We start from the raw sequence: 12,171 nt of genomic DNA, 5'->3' as shown, positions 1-12,171 counted from the left end.
TTGAACTGAACAATATCCAACGACACCACATAGTTTAGAAAATGCAATTACAGATTCCAATCATAAAACGTCTTAACACAAAAATACTACAGTTCCTAACAACCTTTATTATACTAATTCTCATACTATAGTGTCGACTTTTACATTTGGTGTCACATGGGATAACTTTCATGAAAAGACATCACAAATGAAATAGATGAAGTAATTTAGTACTTGTTAGCCGAAACAGGAACGTGTTACGTTAAAAAAGCACAAAACCAAAGCATGAACCATGCACAAGTTGGCGATGCCCAGCAGCCGGCATGCCGTGCAACAAGGCTGCCTCCAGGGCAGCGTGAGCACCTTTGGTGGTAGGGTTAGGAACTACGGAGCTCAAACCGACATCTGTGTTCATTCATTGACCACTCTCACTCTGTACCGAACATCTGAGTAAAAAAGCATAAGCAAATAATAATTCTGGTCTTTTGAGGCAGTCAATAAATGAGAACAGATCGGCCAAAAGATCGATCAACAAACGTAACGCAAGCGAGGCGAGCGAACATGTGATGTTAGAAAGCACCTTCCTACCCTCAACATAACTCTGGTTCATGTTCTCCCCCTTCACCATGCCTGTCTGCATCATCATCATCCCAACATCTGTAAACATCAGGGGTGGCAACATCACAAAACGCGAAAAATCACTCACTAGTACCAACATGACAAAGCGAAATGCGAAAATAACCCACCGACCCTTGGATACGCCTAATGAAGCAAACTTCCCGAATAGCATGAAAGCTAATTGAACACAAAAAATTACTTTAAAGCAATTATGTTCAGAAAAGTAGAAAACCTTTTTAGTTTTTAAAACCCAAGCAAAAAGCATACAAAAACGTGAGTTTATCAATCAATTTAATTTTTTATCCATATGTAAACATTGAAAAACTGACTCATTGAATTAGTTTTTGAACCAAAACTTATCAAACAATTAAGCCCACAAGCGTTGATCTAGCAGAAACCTATAAGGAAAAACATACATTTTGAATTAATCAATTTTCAACCAATATCACACTGTCCGAACCCGGTCATGCCTCCTGTCCTGAGAGGGTCTTTGGTGGTCTTAAGATAAGTTATGAAACTAAAATAATAAATAAAACACAATGAAGAGTATGGACAATGCGTTTACCTGTAGGTCTTACCTAATTTGTACTTAATTATGCTGAAATAAGTTGTAATGGGCAAAGTTACACTCTTTTTGAGTTTTGTGAAGGGATTAGGTTGCTGACCTATAATTAATTTGCCCCTTGATAACATGGGTAGTGTAACATAAGTCCGGATTTAAAAGCCCACTTTTGATCTTTATCAACAAATGATGAAACACTCATCACTATTTTATATCACATGAAACCAGATACAAAATAATGTCGTAATTCCTGTAACTAAATGTTACCCCTAAAGTACAAATCAGAGAGTCCCTAACTGAAATTTTCCCAACTAATACACTGAAAAAACACAATTAGCAAAAAAAGCTTTCTTGGCTTTAAAAACCGTATCAAAACTGTAGTTGTTACTTAGGAGAATCATGACCTATTTTGATTGATAGGGCTGGGCTGGTTTGCATTGCAAGTTTCGGGAAAAACATTTTTTGTCCAAAACTCCAAGTTTTTAAAAACCTTAACTTTGAGTACATACATATTATTTTGTCATATACACATTTTAAATGTAATTTTATTTTTTCCTATACAGACATTGATAATATTGTTAAGTTTATGAAAATTCACATGTCTTAGCCTAAGATTAAAAATAATGTTATGGCTACCAATAGAAAATGCCATAGATGACTAAGCATAAATTCTTTAGGATTTTTTGAGAGAATAGCAAATCCTCTCAAAAAATCCTAAAAAATCTAGGCCCTTGTGCTCTATGCTACACCCTTAAGCATAAATTCTGTTGAATAAAACCTGTTTAAGAACAAACAGTGTAATGAAAAAGTATAATTTATTAATTGTGCCAATTATTATTTCACAACATAACTATTGACGTATCCGGCTTTTAGTTCTTATTTTCACCAAATATAAAACTGAGGAGTTACTTTAATGTATTTTGGGCTAAATACCAGATAAATGTACACTAAGTAAGGACAAAATGCAATCTGAAGCTAAAAATTTAATAATCGGCTATTATTTCAGAAATAATTTAGTAAATAACTTGCTGTTTTGGACATTGCTGTTATGGACTTAAAATGTCATACTTTATAGCACTAAAGGATACTTTTCAATTTATTCCCCCACACTAACCTAACTACAAGTCATTTTCTTATTTACACCTATAAACTAATCACGCAGTGCATTAAACGGCATCAAGTGCCACTAAAGAGTACTACATGGTATCGTCTGCACTAATGAAATGGCTCGGAACAATTTGAAGTGACACAAAACTCATTCAATGCGTTGCAATATAGAAACTGATAAAATAAGAATCAGTTTGGAAAATGAAACAAATCTAATTGAAGAGAGTATGCAGCACAATGAGGGTAATTGGGTCCTGCAACTAAATGCAAATAACGGACATAACCTAACGTAGCTAGATGAGTCAGTTAGTAGCGGAAGAGTCAAACAAGAGTATGTACAGGGTTCACTCACAGTTTTTGCATTTGCATTTCTTGATCAGCGTTTCGTCTTTGATGTCCTCGTGGCACGCTTTGCAGTAGAACCACGCTCTGAAACATAACCTCGGTTTGTAGTCTCACTTACCCTTGTCTTACCCAATCCTGCATCAAGGATTTATGATAGACTAAGCCTCTAGATTACCCTTTAATATTGATAATCAAGTGATACCAACTTATGGTATCCTAATCAAGAGATAGTTCCGAGCAACTAGTTTCATAGAAATTATACCATGTGAAAAGTCAAAAACAATTTAAGGATGAAAGTTCAAACATTGTCTATAATCAACGACAGCCGTTGGAAACAAAACAAAATCCGACAACAAAATTTAAATCCGACTGACCTTTTAACCTCGTCAGCTGATTGAGCAATAAAGAACCCCTGAGTGTTGGCTGAGATCTTCGCTCCTCTTGGATTGATGGAGATCTTGCTGTCGTGTCCATCCTCCCCTTTGATCTCGATGGCGAGAAGCAGAAGTTTGAGTTTTGTGAAACACAACCTGACAAAAATTATCATGTAATTATAGGAATTAATGAGCTTTTTCTATATTTATCCGAATTGAGAGATACGTTACTAATTCAGGGGAAATGTTTTGTAGAGATAGTTTCTATATAAATTAACACTTAATAAATTTATTTTTAATGTGATAAAGTTTTCTAAGTCTTAATATTCATTTTACTGATGCATAAGATTTCCTTTTAATTTTAAATTAATGTATCATTTATTTTTTAGCTCATTTATTTTCTGACTTACTTCTTTTGACTAATATAAAACCATAAAAGATAAATATTTTTAAATGATTTGGTCATTTTTAAGATTGACTTTGATAAAAGGGAAAACTTCTTATCCTAACATTTTTTCAACAATCTATAAAACTAGAACTTCTCAACTGCAGTCACTAATGGCTCACTCATTCAACAACAGAAATTCACTAGCTGTTTTTGTGCAATGCAAATAAGTCAGTTTAAACAAGTTGAGATTTGATAACAATTGCATCAACAACAACTGCATTTAACCGTTTTATTTTTCAAAATCAAAAACTTATAATTGTTTTATTTATTCACCCAATATAAAGGCAATACCATTGAAACACTAAGCTGCATAAGCTATAAAAAGGCTTGTCCACAGCATTTCTTGGTTTAAATTTTGTCTTGTAAATACATCATGTCGAGTCAGCCTATTATTATAGTTTCCCTTTCCTAAACAGGAACAAAGCTTGAACCAACTATACAGTATAGAGTTGCACTACAAATTAGGGATGGTCAAGTCTCGAAATTTCGGGAAATTTCGGCGAGACGAGATTTCTTTTTGGCCGAGATTTTTATTGAGACGAGAATAAAAAAAAAAAAATAATTTTAAAACGCCTGCAGAAAGTCAATGCAATACCCGCAATACAGGAGCGTGTTGTAGTTGCGTTTCCTTTGCGAAGGCGTTCTTATTTAATTAATTCTATAAATGTAAATATTACTTTAATTATTTTAATAATATTACTTTAATAACATTTGAGAAGTTTTGTTAAGTGTAAGCAGTGTGAGGAATGTTTTATTATTATAAAAAAGTCAAAACAAGTAACTATTTTATAAAAATTAATATTGCTTTTATTTTATGATTTATTTTATTTTAGGATAAGTTGAACTCTATCCTAACTGATATCACTATGTTTCCTAATCGTAGGCATTTTTAATAAGTTAGGCGTGATTAATAAAAAAATGTTATGCTGATGTTTTTTAATAAAAGATTGTAAATATTCTTGCCTATTATCATTATTTTTGTATTTAAACAGTCATCTAACAATGTTACAAAATCAGGTAAAAATTTTGAACGTGCATTTCCCGTTGTGTATGAGAAGGGAAATCCCGTCTCGATCTCGTCTCGAAATTTTATGAGAAATAAAAAATCTCGTCTCGTCTCGAACTAAAAAATTCAATCTCGTCCATCCCTACTACAAATCTACCTATCTATAATTTACCAAAGTGTTAGTTTACACAACTCATTAACTGAAAGTTTTAACTGTACAAAAACTGTTTTACCACATTTACCATTCACTTTTTTAAGGTGCAAACAAACATAAAAACTGGTACCTACGCTCTAAAAATTTGCTTCAAATAACAATAACCACTGTAAGGTAAATGAGAATCCATTATCTTAATGAGGTAATAAGGTAATTTATAATTAAGAGTAAACCCTGAAAGCTATAGACTATATTAAACATGAATAAAATTAAATAATGACATTGATGGTAAAAGCATGCTCATTGATTACAAAACACACATGCATTTATTTACAATTAAGTGTTATGTAGTGTGTTGTGGTTACGACAGATTTACATTGTTACGATACTTACGTATAACAATACTGACTTCAAAATATACCACTCTCTCTTAGATGCTCTAAAGGTTGACTGACGTATGTAGGATAGTAAAATGTCTGAACAATATCACATGAGAGCGTGATAATCTTTCGGGCACATAGCGAGACGCAATTAAACTGCGGCCCTGGAAATGCTCATAGTGTCTTCTCTTAAAAAATGTCACAATTTTAAGAGTAGAAAATAAAAATTTTTTAAATGGTCAAATTATGTTTGGTTGTTGAAATGAATTTTGATATTTCAAAGATCAATGGAAAGTTATACAATATATTATCAGACTTCTTTTGTTGTAATACAAAAATCAACATTAGAAAAATAGGTTACATACAACAGAGCATACATTTTTCAAACTAATCAATTGGAGATTTCCAATAGAATCAAAACTTGAAGAAGAATATCAGACTCAACCGATGTGTTGTTTAATGTTTTACTGTACATGCCTATCTATTCACATGCACTATTCTAGATATCTTCAGACGTAGAGGGGTACATGCCATCAAACTCTTCATATTCGGAGAACCCAAACCATGCAGTTTACTAACTGGAAACTAACTCCTGAAACTACAAGGGTTGGTAGGGGGAGGGGGAAGATGCCAGCTAGTCTAACTACATTTGGGCTATGCAACTGGTCTGAAACAGGTCTCTGAAAACTCTAAGTGAGCCTAAAAAGGAACAGTGCTGTAAATGATCTCCATGATTTTGTTGTTAAATAAATAACAAATAAAAAAAAACATCTTTACTATCAAACCTGAAGATAATTCATCCCCCTTCACTCAATCAAGAATCAAATAATCAATGAAAATGTTTAAAAATAGAGGATGAAAACCGCTACACATTATTAGATATCTATGAAAACAGCTGTATCCATAGAATGACATGTGCAGCAGACTAGGTGAGAAACCCAGAACTAATCTAGTTTGTCTGCACTTGAATTGTTAACATGGTTTATTTTTATAACTGATTAGTGACATTTGTTCATTTAGTAGCATTCAGGCAGAAAGAGATTGAGTCTTTGGTCTCTTGGGATAGCATAGAGAAAATCATTATAATCCAATATTTTCAGATATCAATTTTGAAGAGCAGTGGGAATTTCGCCAGAGAAAAGAATTTATTTATAAAAATAAATACCTCTGCCTTAAACAATAAGGTTGCCAATGACACAGAAAAATAGTACACATAAAATATCTAAGGATTATACAGATGTTTCTAGGACAAACATTTAAATTCTGTGCATTTCCTTGAGAATAGGAAATATAATCAAGAATTTAGCAATTTCCTATCATAACCTATATATTTTGTCTACAAAATAACAATTATTGAGATTTAGATGTGTTGAACATATGATTATTCATCAGGTACTAAGATCCTTTACATTGACAAAAGTCAAATGATTAAAGCACGGGTCACACTAGGCTGGCATCAGCGGCGAATTGAAAGAAGCCGCTACTGTCAGCTTGATGTGACCACAAAATTCGCAGCTGGCATCGCTAGCCGGCGATTATTTGTCAGCGGCTGGCGAAGTTGGACATGTTCAACTTTTGGTAGCGAGGCAGCGGCGACTAGAGGTCACGTGACCACTCGCACTCGCTGACACCATCGAGCAGCGTAGTCTGACCACCTCTAGAAGCGTGCCAGCGGCGACCAAAGGTAATATCCAGCTTGGTTTAACACAAAAAGGACAAAAGCAACTGTCTCAATTTTTTAATTAGAGGCTTAACTTAATTCTAGTAATCCCTGGAATGTATGTGGTGACTGATGGTGACATTCGTACAACATTTTGGTATGTTTCTGATTCTTTTTTAGTGCGTTTAAAAACGTGGTATTTTTTAAAAGTCTTTTTATTTGTAAATTATTTGTAACCAAGACCTGATCCACTAACGTCTCTTCTTGCGGTTAAGCATCTTTAATAAAATAATTTCTCTTTCACACACAGCATCCTCAATATTAAGTGCTGGATGAGGACCCAAAAAAGGACACAATGGTAACAAGAACTTAGCTTTAAACTTTAAAGTAGTTTGTAGCATAGAAATTACTGAGCTTAGGTGGGGTCGGGGAAGCAGGTTATTGATTTTATTAAATTTATTCCAAAACTAAACGTGCTTGTGGGACGTTTCTTCATAGAAGTAAGAACATGAAATAAGCAGCTTACAGTGATTTGTTACAAAACCTCAAAGCTGTTCTTTTCCTTCTCACACATCGTTAATATCGCGATCACCAGTGGCTGACAAGCAGCCTAGTGTGACCCGTGGAAAAGCCGCTGCTTGGTGGTGCTGGTGCCAGCCGCTGATCACCAGCGGCTGGCGAACAGCCTAGTGTGACCCGTGCTTTAGACATGACCATAAGGAAATTTAGAAAGAACACTGAATCTTTTTGACATAGGCAAAACTTATTCCATGGCAGTGCAGTAAAGAATATGTTAATCAAAACTATATCTACTCTAAGAGGTTAGGTCAAATCATTAAAATACGAGCCGATACTTTAAAACCAGTGACAGGCGCTATCAAACGGGGAGGGGACGGGCAAGGAAGGGGAGCAACTTACTCGCTGGCTTGAGGAAAACTCATCCCTGTGAAAGAAGGAGAAAGGGTTTCCGTGTACATCTCACAGCCCGTACCCTGAAGGTAGTCGTTCTGCCAAGCCTGAGTGTCGGGAGACTGTAACGAACAGACACTAAGACGAGCCCTGGAGTGTAGCTCAAAACCTCTCAAAACTTCGCCTCTTTGTTTAAGCCAACAAGTATACCAATTAAAAGACAATTTTTCCTTTTTCGGATCAAATAATAATTTTTAGGATTTCAAATATGGTTTTTCAATATGAGCGGTGGAATTCCGATTCATAGATTAAATTTGTTGGTGTACAAAGAGGTTGTTTTGAGGTTTGTTGAGCAAAGAGAGCACCTGGGACACAAAACAAGAGCGACAGACCTGCAAGAAGTGATGGTGAAATGACAACAACAATGCAACGACCCACACTTGCCTTCTAGCCCTCATCGCTCAAACACCAGAGTCAATGCTGTTGATATGATTAAAGCTTGCGTTTCAAAAGGTTAACTCACTATTTTTCTATGAAATAGTGGTGCTTTGGTAAATTTTCATAGTGTTTTTTGATTACCTAATAGTATTGAAAAAAACGTGTTAAAAGTTTAAAGGCATGACTTTATGTTCGGTTCTTTTATATATTGAGTTGTTAAGTTTTATGTTTTATAAATATTTCAAAATGTAATTTTAAAAAACTATTTTTACAACACCTCAGATTTTTTAACTTTAAACACAACAGCTCCTGAACAAAATCAATCACATTAACTTACTGAATCATCAAAATTGTGTCAATAAAATATTATTTCAATCTTTTACGTTAACATCTTTGAATCACGCTAAATGAGCGATGAGCGCTATAACGCTCAGCGGACGACATTAGCGGCATGTCAGCACCCAACTTACTCCGTCGCTTGTGCAAACGGCATGCCAATGAACGTAGGGCTCAAAGACTCGGTGTACATTTCCATGCCTGTGCCACGCAGGTAGTCGTTCTGCCAAGACTGATAATCCGCTGTTTGCGCACAGCGCACATTCTATAACAACTTGCCACTCAGTCAGACCTGTGTTGTACTCATTGTACTACCTACTTATTACTAACTCATACTAGCCCCATTGTAGGGGGATTTGAAAGGTAACTTGGCAAAATTTACTTAAAAAGTTAGTTTATGGTAAACCTAATTTCTCATATAGTAGGCTTTTGAGCTACAGTTAAATTATTAAAGTATGGTCTTGGTAATAATTTTGCTTGAGTATTCTTAATCTTGCATAGCCATTTTTAAGCGTAGAATTTTCCATTCTTTCAATTATTCCAATATTATTACCGGTTCAAAAAATCAAAATAATGTTCTCAAAAATTTAACAGAAGTTCGTGAAATACCTTATTTCTCAAGTTTATTGCCCTTTTCAGGTGGATGAGATAACTACTACATTTATTAAGAGTTAAGGAATTTTTTTAATATTGAGAACAACATAGCATTACCAAGAATAGTAAAAGTTTGGTTTTTGAAAACGTAGATATTTATTTACCAAGATTGAACTTTCGAAGGTAGATTTTTTTAAATACAAGTACCGGAACTACAACATGAATTGTTCTTCCCTCCAATATCCCTTCCACTCTCCCTCTTATTCCATTGTCTCATTGACAAAATATTTACAAAAAATATATTAACTGTCAAATTAATTTGTTATCTCTGAATACAAAATTTCACTTATCACTCTGCTACTACTACAATTACGTAATTTTTATTCTCCAAAATTTCTTGTATTTATTGTTTGAAATGGCACACTTTGAGTTACCGTTTTGAACGAGCGCATGGCAAACAGATTGGCCATCATGGTAGAGAAGCCCGGCGCAAGACAACTCTGCGCGATGAAACCCAGCTTGAGCTCGGCGAGACAGATCACGTCATCCCCCTGCTTCCAGTCCCACGAAGGAATGTTCAACAGGTACGCCTGAAAATGTAAGATGAGGTTTTTTAACATTTCATCAGGGACCTCATTTATTTAGTATAACGTTTTAAAAAATATTTATTTAAACACTTTATTTAACTATATCACAAATTATACCTCCTTAGGCCTTGGGTACGATACAAGCAATGAACTTCTCAATCTTTCATCTCAATCTACACAAAATGTAGCCAAAAGTAGCGATGGATATCCTTGTTTGTTCAATAAAACCATTGCCATCTTCCCTACCCTACATAACTAAATGGTGGTATTTACTCAAACACACTTCTCCTCGTTTTAATCATTTGTTCACTCATTGTCTCCCACACCTCTCGTTTACGAAAACTAAATTTTTTTAGCAGACAATTATTAGTTAATTAAAATATAAAACATTCTTCTTGCGGATCTGTACATTTTGCCATCTTAAACTAGACTGAAAATGGAGGAAATTTGACAAGTGTTAAGAAAATTGGCGCTTGTATCATAGCTACCATTACCGCTTATATTTTGCTCAGGTTGCCACCACCTGCTTGTATTGTACCCAAGGCCTTACACCGTGTGTACTGTATCTACTGAAATATTTTGATTTTTTTTTATAAGATGAGAGATATACATAATAAAAACAGACAAAGTAAATAAATAATTTTTTCCTCAAAGGATTGCGGCTGTAATCATTTCTAAAAAGTAACATGTTGTTCCTTATTGTATCTAAGAACAGTTGTCAACATATTTTACCTTATTGTGGTACTGCATCAGTTGGATGATAACTCTGATGTCGTCTGAGTAGTTTTTTATACTGATGACTCTCATGATGTTGGCCGCATCTTCAGCATCCGGGTCTTGGCAGTATTTGTTAGCCAACACCAAACACGCATCAGCTTCGTGCACCTATCGAGAACATTGACGTCATAACTTACTCACACACGGTTAACTAGAATTAATTAGAGTAGTTATCATTTTAAACTGTAACTCGTTGTCGACACAGGAAATTTCTTCAGGTGTTTAATCTTGAAATACAGCTACTCTTTTGATGGATACAATTTAATTTTAAAATAATATTTCTACAACAATATGTGAAATCGATTTGTGAGTTAGATCGATCTTGATAGATTGTTTCCAAAATTATATTTACAACTATTTATTATTATTTGGAAGTACATTGTAATTAAAGCCCTGATGTTTACAAAACCTTTTCCTAGCAAACACCAAAAAGGGACTTCCATGCTAAACTTCAAATCTACAATCTAATGGCCTTAAGAAGTTGGTGATGTAGTACATATGTTTCCTTTCGAGTTTAAATTTGAAATGGTTAATTGTTTATAGTAGAAAATCTTGTGACTATTAAATCCAATGTTCCTGTAACAGTCAAAATGTTAAACTTGACTAACCTGGATCATCAACTGTGCTGACATCCTAGCTCATAATCAAACTCTGTTAAATAAAATTTGGAAAAATATTCAAAGATACATTTGATTAGGCTATTATTAATTCATAAATTTTTTGTGAGCACATATTTATATAAAAAAAGTGCATTACAGAATGAATTAATATTTGAGAATAATGTGTAATTAATTAACTTTACTGGGAATACCATATTTGATTAATTTTAATATTATTAAACATACAATATTAAAGCCAAATGGCAGACCTCTTCACACAAACATGTGAAATGTGACATACTTCTTATGGTGAATATTTTTTTAGCAAAGTAATAATCTACTACGACTAATGATGCGACAAGATTCAAGAATTTAAAAACTTCACAAAAAGAGGAGCATTCTTTCAAAAAGCTAAGAAATATTTCTCAAAAGACATTATTTACAATTTAGTGTAGTAAAAATAATATTACAGATAAAAATTGTCAATACTAAAATGCATGTAAGAGCCACATTTCATTAAATAGACTGAAAAACATCTTGGAGCAAACAAACTAAACTAGGATTTTAGTATAGGCCTAATTCAAATTTTGCACATCATTTCACTAATCCAAATAGGACTATTTCCTCTTTTATATAGTTTTTAAAAATAATAATTGACAAAACCCCAATTCAAAAAATGAAAATACATAATATTTAACAGAAAAACATTGAAAGCCATTTATTTACATGCAAACATTTTGATTTAAAGATACATTAAAACAATAAACCACAGAATTTTGGTTTCTTTGTGTAAACACAAATACCTCCAAGGTATACTAATTTAACGTATCTTTCCATAAAATGAGGATGTTAAAAAACAGAGAAACATGCAAACAGCAAGTTAAGTCACAAAACTTACCATTAGAGGGCCGTGCATTGAAAAGACGAATCTAACCAATATCTGGTCACACCGAGAAAACGTTGGTGTTGTCATTGTTGTAAGACTTCACCATATATTGTTAAGTTTGTGTTTAATAAGTCAAATTGTTTTATATTTCAGAAAGAGCATACATGTTATTAGTTTACAGGGTGTATACCTACATATAGAAAATTTTAAAATTATTTTTAGTCTTTTAAAATACATAAAACATTAGGAGGGATTTTATGGCATTTTAAGGATTGGGCACAGTACCGGATTTAGGGTACTTTTGTCCCATGGGTTAATAAACCAAGCGGTATTCGCCACTTAGGCAGGACTTCCCCGCGATAGCAGTAAAATCGTGAATATCTCACACTGTCACAGGAAAATCATCATCGTT

At 33.8% G+C, this 12,171-nt stretch overlaps 1 protein-coding gene across 9 annotated transcripts in view; it reads right to left on the bottom strand.

Annotated features, from left to right (window-relative positions):
- The window catches only part of LOC128990621 (calcium-activated potassium channel slowpoke-like), a 145,416-nt gene that overhangs the window by 42,397 nt on the left and 90,848 nt on the right, over positions 1-12,171 (bottom strand). For 5 of the 9 annotated variants that reach the window (XM_054413121.1, XM_054413155.1, XM_054413146.1 and 2 more), the window contains exons 10-14: positions 10,230-10,382; positions 9,345-9,500; positions 8,451-8,581; positions 2,986-3,141; positions 2,619-2,695 (exon numbers count right to left, since the gene is read on the bottom strand). In XM_054413121.1, coding sequence (XP_054269096.1) covers positions 2,619-2,695; positions 2,986-3,141; positions 8,451-8,581; positions 9,345-9,500; positions 10,230-10,382 — 673 coding nt within the window. Of the gene's footprint in view, positions 1-567; positions 637-2,618; positions 2,696-2,985; positions 3,142-7,551; positions 7,665-8,450; positions 8,582-9,344; positions 9,501-10,229; positions 10,383-12,171 lie in introns of all 9 variants that reach the window. The other 4 variants (XM_054413164.1, XM_054413113.1, XM_054413129.1 and 1 more) reach the window with 2 other exon arrangements.

This window comes from Macrosteles quadrilineatus, unplaced genomic scaffold (assembly GCF_028750875.1).
Source record: "Macrosteles quadrilineatus isolate MER2022 unplaced genomic scaffold, UCM_ALF_1.0 Scaffold_1__1_contigs__length_201487025, whole genome shotgun sequence".
Classification (NCBI taxonomy): domain Eukaryota; kingdom Metazoa; phylum Arthropoda; class Insecta; order Hemiptera; family Cicadellidae; genus Macrosteles; species Macrosteles quadrilineatus.
Note: the sequence above shows the minus strand (reverse complement) of the source record. Positions and strands in the feature narration are given on the sequence as shown.